At 52.5% G+C, this 18,822-nt stretch overlaps 2 protein-coding genes across 2 annotated transcripts; one reads left to right on the top strand and one right to left on the bottom strand.

Annotated features, from left to right (window-relative positions):
* Window positions 1-560: 560 nt before the first annotated feature.
* CALR (calreticulin) lies at window positions 561-4,478 on the bottom strand. Its single transcript, XM_007171962.3, has 9 exons — window positions 4,305-4,478; window positions 3,836-3,937; window positions 3,448-3,651; window positions 2,909-3,003; window positions 2,610-2,819; window positions 2,414-2,527; window positions 2,187-2,330; window positions 1,461-1,553; window positions 561-1,375 (listed from the first exon to the last, which is right to left on the bottom strand). The coding sequence occupies exons 1-9, from the start codon at window positions 4,393-4,395 to the stop codon at window positions 1,175-1,177; spliced, it is 1,254 nt and encodes a 417-aa protein (XP_007172024.2). The 5' UTR covers window positions 4,396-4,478; the 3' UTR covers window positions 561-1,174.
* A 3,730-nt stretch (window positions 4,479-8,208) lies between these two features.
* FARSA (phenylalanyl-tRNA synthetase subunit alpha) lies at window positions 8,209-18,288 on the top strand. Its single transcript, XM_007171958.2, has 13 exons — window positions 8,209-8,397; window positions 10,220-10,357; window positions 10,444-10,542; window positions 10,631-10,749; window positions 11,807-11,899; window positions 11,985-12,113; window positions 12,190-12,305; window positions 14,466-14,550; window positions 14,662-14,761; window positions 14,854-15,022; window positions 15,133-15,210; window positions 15,373-15,487; window positions 16,165-18,288. Exons 1-13 carry the CDS (start codon window positions 8,251-8,253, stop codon window positions 16,301-16,303), a joined length of 1,527 nt encoding a protein of 508 aa, XP_007172020.1. The 5' UTR covers window positions 8,209-8,250; the 3' UTR covers window positions 16,304-18,288.
* Window positions 18,289-18,822: the final 534 nt, after the last annotated feature.

Here is an 18,822-nt window from a genome sequence, read left to right as displayed (position 1 = left end):
AGGGGTCCACACTCTCCTCTGCCACTTTTGCACCATCCCTTGGTGCCCCCTCTTTCCCTTCAGGAGGTTCAAATCCTGACTTGGCCACTGAAGACCACTGGACAAGCTAGATACCATTTCTGAACCTACTTCCTTGACTATAAAGAGAATTAATAGCTTTTGACACTGGCTAATATTAAGAAAATGTGTTTAAAACTGTCCAATAGCTGTGTAGTCTTGCTCCTTAACAGGTAAGACGTACATATGCGGTGCAGTGTAAAACGGTTGGTATAAGTTGGTGGCTAAGGCATGGGTTCAAACCCCACCTCTTACTAAATCTCAGTCTCCTCATCAAACACAACTGGTACTAGAACCGAAACTCACCAGTTTGATGCAACGACTCAATGAGTTAATAAGTGGAGTATTTATAATGGCACTTAGAATACTCTTTCCCACCTGTTTGGGGTTCTGGGGATAAACAAGGGCCCCTGTAACCTTATGGGGACATTCAACCAACACTTGTAGTGGCTGCAAAATGAGCCCCACTTAAGAGTCACCTACCCCGAAAGGAAACACAGGAGGAAGACACAAAACTTAATTTAATAGAAATTGCATTTGTAGTTCTTACATTCTCAGTATGAGCCGAGCTAGAACCCGCTGCCCCACTCGGAACTGGCCCAGTCCTGGGGGCAGGGGAGAAAGGAGAGAGGGAGGTCAGAGCTCAGGCCTTAGGAGCCCCATACTTTCTCAGTGCTGGAAGGCTGGTGATGCCACCCTCTTCTCCTACCCCCCTGTGGGATCCAGGAAGGAGAGCAGATGAAATCTTGGGCCTGGGGCTTCTCCTCCATGCCACACCCCACCCCGAGTCCCCAAGTTGGAGGGGAACTAAGGGATCTGGGGAGATAAGGGGACAGCAGAAAGCAAAGATGTCAAATCAAGAAAGATGGAAGGCCAGGGGTAAGGGCTGAAAGAGAATCAGAGGCAAAACACCAGTTAAAAAAAAAAAAAAAAAAAAAAACCTTAAAAAAAAAAAAAAAAGGGAGGGGGAGAACAAAAACAAAATCCACCCCAAATTGGAACCCGCCTGGAAAAAAATGAAAGTTCTCCAGTCTCATAGAGACATTATTTGGCGCGGCCGGCTCTGCGGCAGGAGCACTCAGGCCTCAGTCCAGCCCTGGAGGCGGTGGCGTGGCCCCTACAGCTCATCCTTGGCCTGGCCGGTGGCAGTGTCTTCCTCCTCCTCTTCCTCTTTCTCATCCTCATCCTCCTCATCCTCCTCCTTGTCCTCCTCATCTTCCTTGTCTGCCTCCTCCTCTTCCTTGCGCTTCTTCTCCTCCTCCTCCTCCTTTAGTCTCTGCTCTTCGTCTTGCTTGTCCTTCATTTGTTTTTCTGCTGCCTGTGTGCAAACCACACACCTCAGGGCCCGGACTCCCTTGACAGCCCTGCCCACCCCCAAGCCCAAGACTGGACCCTGGTCCCACCTTCGTAACACCCCACGTCTCGTTGCCAAACTCCTCAGCATATGCTTCGTCGTTGGTGATGAGGAAGTTGTCAAAGATGGTACCAGACTTGACCTGTATGGGGCCGGGGAGTAGACGGGTGGTCGGAAGGGTGGTCGGAGGGGATATAACCTGTTGGCCTTGGCCTCGAAAAGGTCTCCTGCCCATATTCCCATAACCACTACACAACGGTACAGTTTAATGTTGCAGTTAAAAAACAGGCTGCCTGGGTTCAAACCCCAGCTCTGCCATTTCCTGCCTACATGACCTCGGTCTGGTGACTTCACCTCTCTGCACCTCAGTTTCTTCACCTGTAAAAAGGGGTCTCACTCCCTTCTTTAAATATTTCTCTAGTACCTACGACGTGCCAGGCACCATTCTAGGTGCAGAAGGTACGTCGGTGAACAAAACAGACAAAAATTCAGTCCCTGTGAACCTAATTTTCTAATGGGATTATCTAACCACCTTCCAGGTTGTTGGGGGCAATTAAATGAGTTGGTTCCCGTAGATACTTGAAAAAGTACCAAGAAGTTAGTAAGTACAACTTCAAAGTGGGTGCTGTAAGAATGCCATAAAGACAAACCAGGAATTTCTTTAAAAAAAAAAAAAAAGCACCATTTTGGAGTCAGAACTCCTTTGTCCCTTTCCTCCTGGGTTGACCCTGAGCACCTGAGGTCCTGGGATCCTTCTCTTCCCTCCGTGTCTCACCTGCCATAGATCCAAGCCCAGTACAGCAAAGTTTTCATAGGCGTAGATGTTGCTATCAGGGGAATACTCAGGGTTGTCGATCTCTGGGTGGATCCAAATGCCCTTGTAATCTGGGTTGTCAATCTGCCGGGGCTTCCACTCACCCTGCAGAAGAAGTGCACTGGTGGGTGAGTGGAGATCAGTGCGTTCCCCACTGTGCACCGCCCTGCTCAGAGCCCCAGGCTCACCTTGTACTCTGGGTTCTGAATCACTGGTGGTTCCCACTCTCCGTCCATCTCTTCATCCCAGTCCTCGGGCTTCTTAGCATCGGGGTCAGGAATGTGCTCAGGCTTGTCCCAGTCCTGAAGGTACATTAGGAGGTCAGAGTTGGCCCAGCTGTCCTCCACACCCTCCATGGTGGGGAGCCCCTGCCCAAGAACCAACCTCAGGCTTGGAGTCTGTAGGGTCATCAACCTTGGCTCGCTCGTCCCAGTCTTCAGGCTTTACAGCATCAGGATCCTTTATCTTCTTGGGAGGCAAGAAATCCCAATCGTCCTCCAAGGAGCCTGACTCCACCTGGCTGTTGTCAATCTTTACCTCATAGGTATTATCAGGCCGCACAATCAGCGTGTACAGGTGTGTGAATTCATCGTCCTGAAGAGAGTGGGAGATCAGTGCCCCGCCCACCAGGCTGGCCTCTGAGCCTTCCCTGACAGCCATTTGTCACCACCCCCAGAGCACACCTTGCAACGGATATCCTTGTTGATTAGCACGTTCTTGCCCTTGTAGTTGAAGATGACATGAACCTTCTTGGTGCCAGGGCCACAGATGTCCGGGCCTTGATGAGAAGCAGATCCGGTCAGAGCTAGAGACTGTCCATCATTATGAACCCCTCCCCACCCATTTACAAAAAGAAAACTTGGTTCTTAAACTCAGGTCTGTCAAGGTGAAAAGACAAAATTCAGATATCTCTAAGGGACTGTGGTTGGGGATTTAAAAAAAAAAAAAATCAGTGTTCTAGAACTCAGTATCTTTACTTGCAGAATTAGGAAATGCCTACCTTATAAAAGAGCTCGAATTAGCGGTCTTAAATCAACGATAACAATGCGGAAAGTTGCTACTAACTGTAACTATTCTCTCAGCTTCCCCTCCAAAGAAATGTCTAAACATTTAAGTGTTTTCTATGATCTTAAGACGACTTTTCATGGGCTATAAAAAACTCATGGAGTGTCAAACTCCCTCTAACTAATCAGAGGTCAGTATCAGGGTGGGGCCCACTCACCAAACATGATGTTGTATTCAGAGTCTCCATGCATGTCTGTCTGGTCCAGACCATCTGGAAATAGCTTCACGTAGCCGCCCCCACAGTCGATGTTCTGTTCGTGTTTCACGGTGAACTGCACCACCAGTGTATGACCCTTATTGCTGAAGGGCTCGAATCTGGCAGACAGTGCGTAAAACCGGGCATCCTGGCTTGTCTGCAGCCCTAGCAAGGAACGGTAGTCAGATCACGGCTCAGCAAAAACCCCAGGAGACCCTTAGGATGGGAAATACAGACGACTCTCCCTTCCTCCACCTGTTCTACTTCTAGGGATACCCAAACTGTGTGGTAACTAGGGCTTCCTCCAGGAAGTCCTCCTGGATCTGAGCACCCACCCCTAGGCTCTTACCTTTATCTTTCTCCTGGTCACCATAGAACTTGCCGGAACTGAGAACGAATTTACCAAAATCCGGTTTGTGTTTGGATTCGATCCAGCGCTCGGTCCACCCGTCTAGAGGACCAAAGGGGCAGGTCAGCGTAGCGGTGCTGATCACCCCCCACCAAACATCTACCAGGAGCTACAAACTGCTGGGGGTTAAGGAAGGAGATTCCCCCTCCCCCCGACTGTCCCCACCCCAACCTCTAGTTTGACATCTCTGGTGGCTTAAAAGATCCTCGGGCGAACCCTAAGTCCCGCCGCGGAAGGCCGCCGCGCCCTCCCCGCTCCCCAGGGACGCAGAAGGAAAGATCGCCTGCGGCTCTCGTCCCTGAAGGCCACTATGTTGGTCCTCTGAGCAGTAATTACAGGCGACACGCAGATATGGGCTGCGGGGCCAGCCGCGTCGTTAGGACGGCCTCGAGGCGGGACTAGCCGTTACCTCCGTCCAGAAACTGCTCCTTGAAGTAAATGACGGGTTCAGCGGCGGCCAGGCCAAGAAGGCCGAGCAGCACCAGCACGGATAGCAGCATGGCGGGCCGAGGGGGCGGCGGCGCGCGCGGGCCCTTTAAGTCGCTCTTCCAGCAGTAGCTCTGCAGTAGGGACGGACGGCGCCGCCAGCCGTGCGATTTTATATCCGGCCGCCTCTCAACCCAACCTGGTCCGGTCTCTTGGCCCTCCTCCCCCATCTTATCATTGGTCTGTGGCCACAGCTCTGCCTTTCCATTGGACCCTTCTGGGCTCAGCAAGTTATACTGTGCCTCGGAACGCTGGGTTCCCAGATGGCCGATTTCTATTGGCTGCACCACTGGCCAATGAAGGTCGACCACGCGTTTTGGGGGACGCCCACCGGTGGAGTGGGGGCCTCGAGCACCTCAGGCCAGGTCATGTGACCAGACCTCGGCCCAACCCCGCCCTCGCCCGCTAGCAGCGCTAGAGATCTAGGCGTTTAAACAATCCGCGCGAGCGCAGGTGCCGCCACTGAAAACTAGGGCCCTGCTCCAGCATCGACTCCGCTTATCCCCTCTACAGGGATGGGTAGGCAAGGTTTTCCTAGCCTTTTCTACCCTGAATTTGGGGAACCCCACCACTCCGACCCTCTCTCTCTCCATCTCTTTCTCTCTCTCTCTCTCTTAACCCCCGCCCCTCGCCCCGCCAGGATGGGGCAGAGGGCATCGAGCCCTGGGGCTTCGCTTCACCCTAGCGCCAGAGCCGTGCGGGTCTGCGGGGGGAGTGCCGGCTCTCTCCTCCGTACGGCCCCTAGTTCCCTGGCAGCCTGTCGGACTGCTGCTGTGTGAGCTGGGGCAAGGCATTTAGCCTCTTTGAAGGCACAGGAGCTCCTGAAAGGCCAAGAGGAGCGACCCCGGCCAGCTGCTGGCCGGCAGAAATGCTTTCAAAGCTTTTAGGGATGTCTGGGACAGAGGGAAGGAAGCCCTGAACGGCTCGAAGTTGTGACTATAGGCTGGGTCTCCTATGGTTGTTCGCCTTATTGCAGCCTGTCCTTTACCCCCCATCCCCTCCTCAGCCGGTAAATGAAAGGGGTCACTGCCTTGTGGTCTCCCACAAACGGCCTGCTTTTGCAATTAAACGGCTAAAGATGAGAGGGCAGGGGGTTCCGTTGGGGAGGGAAAAAATGGGACAGATGGTGGGGACGATAAGGTCTAAGGGAGGTGGCCAGGACCCCTGAGACTAGAGCCTTCTTCTGAAGCCAGAGGCACATGACTGAAAGTGACACACCAGCTCCCTGCCCCTAGGCTGCAGGAAGGAGGAAGGAGAGCTGGGGCTTTCCCAAACTCTGAGCAAATTGGCTCTGGACCTGGGAAGTGGAAGTAAACTGCTGAAGGGGGGGAACCTGGCAAAAGGGTGGGGAGGGGGTGCTTCCCCTCTAGTGGTGGGGACTCAGAAAAGAGAGGAATGAGGAGTCTTGGAGAAGTTGGGGTTCTGCCCCTTCCCCAAGACAGTATCCAGTATTGCCCAACCTGGTTCTCCCCCACGAGGACCCCCCAAGTCTGGGATGACCACTCTAGGCCTTCCACTGACCTTCCCCCCGCCTTCCCTCCCTTCTGCCATGTGTCAGGGACACATGGGCTAGGTGCTTCCTGCCAGAGGGTAGACACTGTGCCTGTCTTGTTCACCTCACCATTCCCCACCCCACCCCACAGTGTCTCCTGCAGCACCGGGCACAGAACAGGCTTAAAACCTACTTGGCGTGTGACAGAAGCAAGGAAAGAAGGACTCTTGCTGGAATTAAATAAGCAAAAATGGGGAAAGTGGGGCTTCCCTGGTGGCGCAGTGGTTGAGAATCTGCCTGCTAATGCAGGGGACACGGGTTCGAGCCCTGGTCTGGGAAGATCCCACATGCCACGGAGCAGCTGGGCCCGTGAGCCACAACTACTGAGCCTGCGCGTCTGGAGCCTGTGCCCCGCAACGGGAGGGGCCGCGATAGTGAAAGGCCCGCGCACCGCGATGAAGAGCGACCCCCACTTGCCGTAACTAGAGAAAGCCCTCGCACGAACCGAAGACCCAACACAGCCAAAAAATAAATAAATAAATAAATAAATAAATAAAGTAGCTATAAAATTAAAAAAAAAAATGGGGAAAGTGCTTTGAAGTTAAGAAGAGACTTTGAGGGATGCATTCTGAATTTTTATTAGGACCTCACTGTAGGTCCAGCATTGGGGGATATTAGTAACCACATTTACCAGGCTCAAATAACAGTTGTGATGGCTAAATGAGTAGGTGCTTAGAACAGCACCTAACACAGAGTCCACACTCAGTACCAGCAAGTATTGCATACGTGTGTGGGTACTATTTCACTTAATTCTCATAGTAACCTGGGCTCATATCATTTCCATCCAAGCGAGGAAACTGAGGCACAGAAAGATTAAGTGATCTGGCTGAGGGACAAAAATGGCAGGTCTGGGATTAGAATCTACTTGTGCTGTCTCATGTAGTCTCCACTGGCCACATGTGATTATTGGCTTTTGAAATGTAGCTGCTCTGAACTAAGCTGTAAGTGGAAAATACACATCAGAATTTGAAGGCTTAGTGTGAAAAACTAATGTAAAATATTTCACTAGTAGTTTTATATTAAGTGTTGAAATGATAATGTGGACATTTTAGGTTCTATAAATTCTTCAAATTAATTTCACCCCTTTTGTTTTTAACGTTGCTACTAAAATGTGTACAATTACATTTCTATCTCAAAATATATTTCTTGTTTTGTTTTGTCTTGGCCAAGCTGCGGCATGCTGACCAGGGATCAAACCCGTGCCCCCTGCAGTGGAATAGTGGAGTCCTAACCACTGGACCACCAGGGAATTCCCAGTATCTTGAATTATATTTCTATAGGACAGCACTGATCTATACTACAAATTATTTCCCTGACATTGGTCTTCTCAGAGCGGGGGTATGGGGAGGAGGGGTCAGGCTCTGGAGTGTTTATAATTTCTGACACTCTCCACCAGCTCCTTGCAGAACCTTGGGCAAGGCATACCACCCTCCAAGCCTCAGTTTTCACATCTGTGGAATGTAGATTATATCAGTATCTACATCATACAGTTTTGGGGAAAATGAAGTAAGACACCTGAAGCACTTAGCACTGGGCTGGGCACAGGGGAGAACGTCCATACAGGTTAGCTGCAACCTTGAATATAACTATTATTGAGTCCTTCTCCCCTGTATAAATAGGGTTGGTCCCTATCCAGACTCCCTTTGAAAATTTAAAAGTAGTTGACATCAGGGACTTCCCTGGTGGTGCAGTGGTTAGGACTCCGTGCTCCCAATGCAGGGGGCCTGAGTTCGATCCCTGGCCAGGGAACTAGATCCCACATGCATGCCGCAACTAAGGAGCCCTGGAGCCACAACTAAGGAGCCCATGTGCTGCAACCAAGGAGCTGGAGAGCTGCAACTTAAGACCCAGTGCAACCAAATAAATAAATAAATAATTTTAAAAATGATAATAAAAAAATAAAAGTAGTTGACATCAGCAGGATGACTATGTCTGGAGTCCACCACCTACAGCCCTCCTGTGGGGTAAGAAAGAATCCCTAAGGGAGGACTGGTCTGAGTCCCAGAGAGGCGGAAGTCCAAGGTCACACAGCCCATGCTGGTGGGGCTGGGTGAAGCTTAAAACAATGCTGTGAGTCTGTCTTTGATGGCATTAATTTGACTTCTCTGGTCAACCAGAAACCACCAGTCCAGCCAGTACTGGGTGCCTAACCCCCTCTCAAGTTCAAGTGACACGCTCAAGATGGCGGCACCCCGACCCCTGCAACATAGTCTGCCACACTCAAGATGACGTTGCACTCCCCCCGGCGCAGATTCCGGTTCCGGTTCCGGTTGTTGTGAGCGCCGGCAGGCACACGCTGAGCGCTCTGGGAGCAGTCATGGCAGATGGTCCGGTGGCAGAGGTGCTGCTTCAGCGGCTGGAGGCGGCCGATGGCGGCCTGGACAGCGCAGAACTGGCGGCCGAGCTGGGCGTAGAGCACCAGACCGTGGTGGGCGCCGTGAAGAGCCTGCAGGCGCTGGGTGAGGTGAGCTGGGCCGGTGATGCCGGGCCTCCTCGCTTTTGCACCTGCGGTTCCCTTGCCAGGAGGGGTCTGCCTCCAGGCCACATTATCTCAGTCCTGGTTAGGAGTAATTGTATGTGTCCCGCCCAGGGTGCGCAGGCGGGGAGTCAGGAACGAGTGAGGGCCCCGGCGTACGGATGTTCCTCATGCAGTAAACGTCCATTGAGGCATGATCATTGTTGAGGGGGTGGAGAGGAGAATGGTGGACGAGAAAGACGCAGTCGCTGCCTTCACGCAGGCTGCGGTATAATGGATATACTCAAGTGACCGGAGTGATGGAGGAAGCACGGGGAACTCAGAGGTGATAGCAGACCCAGCCTTGAGGATCAGGGAGAGCATCCCAAAGGAGATGACAGCTGAGTCGGGTTTCTGCATTGAGTAGAAAAGCCATGGCACTTTAAGGATCAGTGGGGTAGGGGGGTGGCACAAGTGGTGAGAGAGGCCCAGCAGAGCCAGATTTTGCGAGGCCTTGTAGGTCTTTATCTCACAGGGGTACTGGGGGGGGCCATGGCAGGAGCTAGAGCCAATGAGATGTGCGTACTGCCTACCTCACTCTTGGCAAGGATTGGTGCGGGCAGGACTGGAGGCAAGGGGACAATGGCAGAGGCTGGTGCATCCCCAAACTACAGGATATGGTCCCTGGCTGTAGGGAGGCAGCTGGAATGGAGAAGGGATTCAGGTGAAGGAATGAAATAAGGTTCACGGAAAGGTAGGGGTAGCTCGGATGAAGCCCAGCCTTCTGGCTTGGACAAGGGAAGGGTGATGGAGCCCGAGGGGGAGGGTGCTGACAGACCCGTGGGTCACCCAGCAGGCTGGATCCATGAGGCTAGGACTCAAAACACATAGCTGAAAACATCAAACTTACATGACGTGCCCTGCTCTGGCCTCAGATTTATTCCTCATCCAATCTTTGATGTGACCTTCAGTAGACGGCGCTGTCATTATCCCCACATTGCAGATGTGACAACTTCTAAGCACTGGTCAGAATCTTGATCAGTGACACTAGAAGGAACAGGCAAACCTGGATTTGAAGCCTGAGGTCGTCAGTGCAGAAAGGGATTGAAACTATGGTGTATGGTATGACAGTACCTTGATTGATGTGAAAGTGACATTTGTGTAGGCTACTGAGGGTTAAGTAGTGGCAGTTCAATGTGGTTCATTGTAAGGATGATGACGATGATATTAATGTAGTAGTAGTTATATTTATGCAGCGTTTGCTGCATACTAAGCGCTCTGCATCCTTCCTAGTTACTCAAAACAACTCTCTGAGGTAGAGCCCACCACACTCTTCTCTCATGGATAAGAAAATTGGCTCAGGGACGTTAAGCAACTTTCCCAAGGTCGCACGGCAAGAGAGGAGCAGAGCTAGGAATTAGAATGAAAGGGGAGCCTAGGGTTCCTGTGTGTAATGTGAACAGCCTGGGTTCTTCTGTGACATCTGGCTACACTGAGATGCATGTAAGTGTGGAAATAAATCATTTCACCTGAGACTTTAAAAAAATCTTTCCCAGGTTCAAAAGTGATAGGATTTGTTCTTTGCCAGGCAGGTAATACCCTCAGTACTTTACCTGACCCTGGGAGGTGCGAATCATTTTTGTCATTTTTCCCGTGTCACAAAAGATCTACTGAGGCTCAACGAGGCGAGATCACTCTGCTGGGAAGTGGTACAGCTGAGAGGCAAAGCCGGCATCACAGGCTGTTCTTTGACCCGCATCCCCAGTGCTGCGGCAAGGGGGTGCCTGGATCTGAACGCTGTCCCTGCCCATGTCCCCCTGTTTTCCTACAGATAATCGAGGCTGAGCTGCGCTCCACCAAGCGCTGGGAGCTTACCGCTGAGGGCGAGGAGATTGCCCGGGAGGGCAGCCATGAGGCCCGGGTGTTTCGCAGCGTCCCCCCAGAGGGCCTGCCCCAGAGCGAGCTCATGGTAGGAGTCTGAGTGGGCAGGGCCTAGGGAGGTGTTGGGATGAGGGCGACCCTTGTGCCCCCCTCACTGCAGCCTTGCTCCCACAGCGACTGCCCAGTGGCAAGGTGGGCTTCAGCAAGGCCATGTCCAACAAGTGGATCCGAGTGGACAAGAGTGCTGCTGACGGGCCCCGGGTGTTCAGAGTGGTGAGTCCCTGCCGGGCGGTGGTTGGACGGGTGGTCGGACAGGGGGGCCCCCTGCCCTCACAGCCCCTCACACCCATCGCTGTGGCAGGTGGATAGCGTGGAAGATGAGGTGCAGCGGCGGCTCCAGCTGGTCCAGGGTGGACGGGCCGAGAAGCTGGGAGAGAAGGAGAGGAGCGAGCTCAGGAAGAGGAAGCTGCTGACTGAAGTGTGAGTGGGTGCCACCCCCCAGGCTCACACCTGTGTCACCTGCATGGCCCTGGAGCAGAAGGGGAGCCATTCTGCCCACACTGGGCCTGGGTGCCATCAGTCTCCTCCCAGCCTCCCTTCACACTGTGGTTGTCGAGCACACACGCCAGGCTCGTGCCACGTCAGGGCCTTTGCCTCTGCTGTGCCTTCTGCCGGGGAAGATCTTCCTGCTCTTCTTCAAAGCACGTTCTGACATCAAACCTCTGCTCACGTGTCCCCTTAAGAGAGGCCACCCTGACACCCTTTCCTCCCTTCGAATTCCATAAAAGTTCCTCACTCCTGGTCTCCATCCCTTGTGCCCTGTTTGCTTCCTTTACAGTCCTAAGCACTGTCTGAAAGTTTATGACTGCTGGGACCTGCTGGGGGCTCTGCCCTCACAGAGCTGACGACTCCTTTGAGCAGACGTAGCAGTGGCCTAGCAGTTATAAGAACGCAAACTGGGAATTCCCTGGTGGTCCAGTGGTTAGGACTCTGAGCTTCCACCGCAGGAGGCCTGGGTTCGATCCCTGGTTGGGGAACTAAGATCCCATGTGCATGGCGTGGCCAAAAAAAAAAAAAAAAAAAAAGGTAGACTGGAGCGGGGCTGCCTGATTCAAGTCCCAGCCCTGCCATATGCTAGCTGTGTGACCTTGACCAAGTCACCTGATCTTTCCAGGCTTCTTTTTACACAGGTGTAAAATGGTTCCTTTTCACACAGGATTATGGGGTGATTTTATGGAACAGAGCCTAGTATGGAATAAACTCTCTAAACTTGACCTGTTATTATCACTTCCAGCTATATGCTTAGTGCCTTGAATAGGCCCTGGTACACAGTAGGTTCTCAGTAAATGTTTGTTGAATGAGTAACTGCATGAACATAGGGATGTAGGTTGGGGCCAGCTAAGAGGATTCCGGAGATGGTAAGTGTCAGGAAGAAAATACAGCAGAGTGACTTGGTGGGTGACTTTGGGGTCAGCATCAGATGGGAGGTCAAGGGAAACCGCTTGGAGGAGGTAACAGCGTTGTCCTCTGGCCTCAGGACCCTGAAGACCTACTGGGTGAGCAAAGGCAGTGCCTTTAGCACCAGCATCTCCAAGCAGGAAACAGAGCTGAGCCCAGAGATGATCTCCAGGTAGGGGGTAGCCCCAGAGTTGGGGGCCGGTGGGGGTGTGGTAGGCAGCCCCCACCAGACCCATGTACCCTGCATCCCCCCATAGTGGCTCCTGGCGGGACCGGCCCTTCAAGCCCTACAATTTCTCGGCCCATGGCGTCCTCCCTGACAGCGGCCACCTGCACCCCCTGCTCAAGGTCCGCACCCAGTTCCGGCAGATCTTCCTGGAGATGGGGTAAGCACGGGGCCGGGGGTGGGGCCAGCCCAGCTGCTGGGCACAGGCAGGGCAGTCAGGCTGTGTCTCCCACCAGGTTCACCGAGATGCCGACCGACAATTACATTGAGAGCTCCTTCTGGAACTTTGACGCACTCTTCCAGCCCCAGCAGCACCCAGCACGGGACCAGCATGACACCTTCTTCCTGCGAGGTGGGTGGGCCCCGCCGCGCCATCAGAGGTGCCAGGCCTGGGCAGAGCCTTTAGGGGTGGCGTACCATTTTACAGGATAAACTCCATCCTCCTCAGTGTGGCCGACAAACCTGTGTGAGCCGCTATCATCAACTTCTGTGATCTTCTTCCACCTCCCCTCCTGCCCACCTCAGGGCCTTTGCCCGTGCTGTGGCTTCTGCCGAGAACGGTCTTCTCCCAGGTCTTCATGGCAGGCTCTGGCGTGAAGCCTCTGCTCACATGTCACCTCAGAGAGGCCACCCTGACATGCCCTTGTCCCCCCAAGTTCTAAAAGCTCCTCACTGCTAGTCTTCAACATTGCTTCCCAGTTCTTTCTTTCTTCCACAGTCCTTATGAGTACTCTCTGAAATTGAATGACTTTCCAAAATGGTTGTTGTTTCCCCCACCAGCAGGGCAGATGAGGCTGTTGGGTGTCTGTTACCTGGCCAGGAGCAACAGCGCCATTGTCATCATTTCAGCATCCAAAACTTGCTGAGCCGTGGGCTTTCCCTGGTGGTCCAGTGGTTAGGACTCTCCGCTTCCGCTGCAGGGGGGGCGCAGGTTTGATCCCTTTTCAGGGAAGTTCCACATGCCATGTAGTGTGGCCAAAAAAAGAAAAAGAGAAAAATGTATGTAAAACTTACTGAGCTGTCATTGTCCTAATCTTTCCACCAACTATAGGAAGTAGACTGTTAGCCCTGTTTCACAAATGAGGAAACTAGGTCTCAGAGAGGGGACATCACTTGCCCAGGGTCACAGCTTATAGGCAGTGGAGCTGGGATTTGATGTCAGGCTTTTCAGGTACACTAAAATTGTGTCTCTGGAAGGGAATCATAAGAAGTTGCACATTCGTGCAGCATAGAGTCTGCGCCAATGACTGAGCTGCTGTGTGCCAAAGTCTCTGTGAAACACCTGGGTCACAGCCATGAATGAGACACAAATCCTTGCCCTGATGAGACCCACATATCCTGGTTGGGCGAGATATGCATTTAATTCTGAGTAAGCTGTAAACACGGCGATGCAAGATGGCAGTAAATGCGATGGGGGAATTGACGTTATGTTGTGGCGGGGAACACACTGTCAATTTAAAATAAAGGCTGCGGGCTTCCCTGGTGGTGCAGTGGTTAAGAATCCGCCTGCCCATGCAGGGAACGCGGGTTCGAGCCCTGGTGCAGGAAGATCCCACATGCCGCGGAGCTACTAAGCCCGTGTGCCACAACTACTAAGCCTGCGCTCTAGAGCCCACGAGCCACAACTACTGAAGCCTGCATGCCCAGAGCCCGTGCTCCGCAGCAAGAGAAGCCACCGCAATGAGAAGCCCGCGCACCGCAACGAAGAGTAGCCCCCGTTCGCCGCAGCTAGAGAAAGCCCATGCACAGCAATGAAGACACAACGCAGCCAAAAATAAATTAATTTAAAAAAAAAAAGTCTCCATGCTCCCAATGCAGCGGGCCTGGGTTCGGTCCCTGGTGAGGGAACTAGATCCCATGTGCATGCCGCAACTAAGAGTTCGCATGCTGCAACTAAGGAGCTGGCGAGCCACAGCTAAGGAGCACATCTGCCGCAACTAAGGAGCATGCCTGCTGCAACCAAGACCCGATGCAACCAAATAAATAAGATAAATAAAATATTTTTAAAATAATAATAATAAAATAAAATGAAGGCTGCTTAAGCAAAGATGGAAGGAGGTCAGGGAGGGAGCTGTACCTGGGGAAGGAAAGTTCTAGGCAAAGGGAATGGCCAGTGCAAAGGCCCTGAGGCTGGCAGATGCCTGGTGTGCTTACAGATCAGCAGGGAAACCCTGTGGCTGGAGGAAGTGATCAGTTAGGAGTGGGAGGAGAGAATTCCCTGGCAGTCCAGTGGTTAGGACTCTGCGCTTTCACTGCCTAGGGCGCAGGTTCAATCCCTGGTTGGGGAACTAAGTCCTGTAAGCTGTGCAGCATGGCCTAAAAAAAAAAAGGAAATGGGACCACGGAAGGTTCTGGGCAGAGGAGAGTTGTGACTGACTCAGGTGTTCCCAGGTACCCTCTGGCAGCTGTGGAGGGTGGGGGAGGGAGCTGCCTGTGTCACTATCTGTTTTCAGTGCGGTGGCTATTTGAGAAATGCTCCTTGACTGACCAGATGTTGCTCTGTCCTGCCCAGATCCAGCCCAGGCCCAGCAGCTCCCAATGGACTACGTCCATCGCGTCAAGCGGACCCACTCTCAGGGCGGCTATGGCTCACAGGGGTAAGGCAGGACCCAGGACTTTGGGTCCTGGGCAGGACACCCAGGGGTGTCGGGGGAAAGAGGTTGGGGGCCGAGAGCTGCATCATGGACTTCCTGTATGTCCCTCTGAAGGTACAAGTACAACTGGAAACTGGACGAGGCTCGGAAAAACCTACTGCGCACCCACACCACGTCGGCCAGCGCCCGCGCCCTCTACCGCCTGGCCCAGAAGGTGTGGCGGGGCTTGGGCAGCGTTGGAGGGGGCAGGGCTGTCATCCTGACCTTCTCACCCATGCCCGGGCCTGGCCTGCCTCTCACCTCCAGAAGCCCTTCACAGCGGCCAAATACTTCTCCATTGACCGTGTGTTCCGGAATGAGACCCTGGATGCCACACACCTGGCCGAGTTCCACCAGATCGAGGGCGTCGTGGCTGACCACGGCCTCACGCTAGGCCACCTCATGGGCGTCCTGCGGGAATTCTTCACCAAGCTGGGTGAGCAGGCGGGCTGGGGTGGGCAAGCAGGAGGATGCCTTGGTCGTCAGCCTGACCCTCCCCCTTTGCCCCCCCGCCCCACCGCTCTGTTTGGCTGCCTCCCCACCCAGGTATCACCCAGCTGCGTTTCAAGCCGACCTACAACCCCTACACTGAGCCCAGCATGGAAGTGTTCAGCTACCACCAAGGTCAGGGTGGAACCTCGTACTGGGACAGGGAGGGAGGTCTCAGGCTGCCCACGGCTCAGCCGAGGTCCCCGTCACTGCCAAGCCCACACCCCACCTCCCGAGCTAACTGCCAGGCCCAGTATCACCCACACAAGCCGCCCTATCCGTCTCCTGCCTTCACAGGCCTGAAGAAGTGGGTGGAGGTTGGAAACTCCGGGATCTTCCGCCCTGAGATGCTGCTGCCCATGGGGCTCCCCGAGAACGTGTCAGTCATTGCCTGGGGCCTCTCCCTTGAGCGGTGAGTACCCAGACCACTTAGGGTGTTGGCTGCCTTACTCAGGTGGCTTGCCAGGCGTGGGGGCCTGCAGACTTTCAACCCCATCCATTCGTTCATTCATTTGAGAAACCCTTAGTGAGCACCTGCTGTGTACTGAGTCCCGTGCTGTGATTATGACATACACATCTCTACTTCCATGAAGCCAGGGGTGCTAGTGGAACAAAGAGGATGATAATTAGTGAGATAAATAACTCAACAAGTAAAGCTTAAAGTATGTCCAAAAGCAGTGTTACAGAGAAAGCACAGCAGGGAAGGCTAAGGAGATGTCAGGGAAGGCCTCTCAGAGGAGGTGGCATCTGAGCAAAGACTGAAGGTGGGTGAATTGGTAAGCCCTGAGGATATCTGGGGAATGGCGTTCCAGGCAGAGGGAATAGCCAGTGCAAAGGCCCTGAGGCTGGAGCGGGCCTGCTGTGTTTGGAGAACGCTAAGGAGGCCAGTGTGGTTGGAGGGAATGAGTGAGTGAAGGTGGAGAGTGGGAGGAGATGAGGGTGAGGAGGTGACAGGACAGATTGAGCAGGGCCTTTTGAGCCCCAGGGAGGACTTGGGCTTTTACTTAAGGAAGGTGGTAAGAGAGGTTCTGATCAGAAGAGAGCGTGACCTGACCTTGTGTTAAACCATGTCATGTCCCCCCTCCCAAGCCCGACAATGATCAAATATGGCATCAACAATATCCGGGAGCTGGTGGGCCACAAGGTGAACCTGCAGATGGTGTACGACAGTCCCCTGTGCCGCCTAGACGCCGAACAGGGGCCCCCGTCGACACAGGAGGCTGCATGACACGAACCGCCCTGGATAGGCTGCCTTCCCCAAGACCCTGCTGCCCTTTGCATTGCTGCCAGTGACCCCCTTGTATTTACGAGGCCTCTGTGAGGCCAGTCCCCCTGCCCCTGGTATCTCCTCTTCCCCACTGGCCCCAGGGTCCCAGGGACAGGGGAGCGGCTAACAGGTTCATTCTGTTGTCCACCTGTGAGGGTGGGCCTTGGGGAGCCCTGCAGACCAGCTGCTGGCTAATAAAGTGGGCACTTGCCCTCATCTGGTGCCTTTCCTTAGGGGTGGAGGGGTGCTGGAGCCCCGGGTGTGAGGCGTGGTGGGTTGGAGCTCTTGGATCCTCAGGAACTCCTGGCCAGCCTGAGCCAGATCCCGGCAAGGAAGACTAGCTCCATCAGGCGTTTACTGATTTACCTCCTGGTGCCAGGTCTCTTCTAGGTGAAAGGAACAGAACCCCCTACCCCTGTGGAAGGGGCATAGGGGAAGGGGAGGCCAAGGTGGGTGTCAGGGCCCCAGGAGCCAGCATTCCCACCAACTGGGAGCCAGCATTGGTGGGGTGGGGCGTATAGCAAGCTAAGCCTTTAAAGCTGCCCTTTTTGTTTTTTTAAGAGCAGTTTTAGGTTCATAGCAAAATTGAGTGGAAGGTAAAGAGATTGCCTATAAACCCCCTGCCTTGACACATCATAATGACCCAAAGTCCATAGTTTACATTACAGTTGATTCCCTGTGTTGTATGTAGGTTTGGACAAACGTATGATGACGTGTATTCATTCATTATTATGGTATCATAGAGAGTATTTTCACTGCTCTGAAAGTCCTCTGTGCTCCACACATTCATCCCTTTCTCCTCCCCCTAAAAAACTACTCTTAAAAAAAAAAAACTCAAGGATTTCAAATGAGCCCAGAATAGAGATGAATGAGTAGCATAAAGCTCCAGGAACCCACCACTCACACTGAACAGTGAGCAGGATCTCACACTGTTTCTATGGGAATATTTTAAAGCCAATCCTAATCACCACGTCGCTCAGCCCAGATCTTCAGGGGCAGCACGCTTTTGGAAACACAGACAATTTTTTATGTAACCATGAGGCCACTTTCATACCCAGGGCAGTTGGCAGTCAGCTGAGGCCATGGGTTTTGCTGGTCCCAGGGCCTGGGGGCACCAATCTTCCAAGGGCTCCTCACTCAAATCTTGTGTTTATTTATTTCAAATTAAATAATCCAGGAATACAGAAAAATATTCCTTCATTCAATAAATGTACACCTTTTTTTTTAGGTTTTTTTTAATTGAGGTATGGTTGATTTGCACTGCTGTGCCAATGTCTGCTGTACAGCAAAGTGACCCAGTTATACACATACAGACATTCTTTTTTAATATTCTTTTCCACTGTGGTTTATCACAGGATATTCAATATAGCTTCCTGTGCTATACATTAGGACCTTGTTGTCTATCTGTTCTAAATGTAATAGTTTGAAACGTGCATCTCAAGTGCCATCAGTGTTCATGAGCTGAAGACCCAGCAGTGGGCAAAGCTGGCTCAGGTCCCTGCCTTCAGGAGCTGACGTGGGGTGGGGGTGGGGAGGGACCTGGGGAGGCATGAGAGACAGGATGAACAGATAAAGAAACGGAGGGAGGGGTAGAAGCCATGTAAAAAGTAAAGGCTGATGACGGTGAAGCATATATAATATAAGCATAATACAGCAAACACCCAAGAATCCACCCCTAGTTCATTTGAATCTGAACATAGATTATATTTGCTTTGGATCTTTCACTTTTTAGATCTGTGCGACTAATGGTTTGAAGACCCTATGAGCTTGTCCTAGTTTCTTTTGACCCCAGCCCACTAAGGTTGCCGCCTCCTGAATTTGGTATTTATCATTCTCATGTGCTTTTAAACTGTTGCTACTTACGTCTGTCACTTTAACAAGACATGGTTTCAATTTGCATGTTTTCAAATGTTACACAGACCATGCACCATAAAAATCATCCTGCATCTTCTGTGTTGCCTTTGTTTTGGTTTGGTGCCGTGTGTTTGTGTATGCATGCTTAAAAGCAAGTCTGAGATTTTTCCCAGTAGATAATACTCAAATCTTCAAATCTGATGCTGCAGGAAGATGCATCTCGTTTAACTTGTAGCTTTGCCACAAGATACTGTTAGCCACTGTTTATTAAACTCTTAATGTGTTCCAAATGTTTATCCCTAAAACCCTTATAATAGTCTCATGTTTTAGATTTTATCGCCTTGCTACTAGACCAAGATGGGTTTTGAGAGTGAGTGGCAGTTTAATGATCACCCCCATTGGTAGGAGCCCAGATTGAAACCCAGTTCTCCAGAACGTAGGTGTAAAGGTGTGTGCTCTACTGGGTGGCCAGGGACAGAGCCCTGCACAGAAGGACTGAGCAATGTGAGCAGATTCCCACTGTCTCCCTTTCATGAACACGGTGACAGGTGTCCCAACGAGGAGCTCCACCTGCTTCCTAGTCAGTTGGGACCAAGTCCCAACCCTTCATCCTTCACCCACTGCTT

The sequence above is a fragment of the Balaenoptera acutorostrata genome, chromosome 2 (assembly GCF_949987535.1).
Source record: "Balaenoptera acutorostrata chromosome 2, mBalAcu1.1, whole genome shotgun sequence".
Classification (NCBI taxonomy): domain Eukaryota; kingdom Metazoa; phylum Chordata; class Mammalia; order Artiodactyla; family Balaenopteridae; genus Balaenoptera; species Balaenoptera acutorostrata.
Note: the sequence above shows the minus strand (reverse complement) of the source record. Positions and strands in the feature narration are given on the sequence as shown.

What these genes read in the sequence shown, in the direction of transcription:
- FARSA (XM_007171958.2), top strand. Translation starts at nt 8,251, where the DNA reads ATGGCAGATGGTCCGGTGGCAGAGGTGCTGCTTCAGCGGCTGGAGGCG. An exon ending in CAGATCTTCCTGGAGATGGG is followed by an intron (nt 12,114 to 12,189) that starts GTAAGCACGGGG and finishes GTCTCCCACCAG; the next exon opens with GTTCACCGAGATGCCGACCG. An exon ending in TGGGGCCTCTCCCTTGAGCG is followed by an intron (nt 15,488 to 16,164) that starts GTGAGTACCCAG and finishes CCCCCTCCCAAG; the next exon opens with CCCGACAATGATCAAATATG.
- CALR (XM_007171962.3), bottom strand. Translation starts at nt 4,395, where the DNA reads ATGCTGCTATCCGTGCTGGTGCTGCTCGGCCTTCTTGGCCTGGCCGCC. An exon ending in TGACCAGGAGAAAGATAAAG is followed by an intron (nt 3,652 to 3,835) that starts GTAAGAGCCTAG and finishes GTTCCTTGCTAG; the next exon opens with GGCTGCAGACAAGCCAGGAT. An exon ending in TTCAGAACCCAGAGTACAAG is followed by an intron (nt 2,331 to 2,413) that starts GTGAGCCTGGGG and finishes CTTCTTCTGCAG; the next exon opens with GGTGAGTGGAAGCCCCGGCA.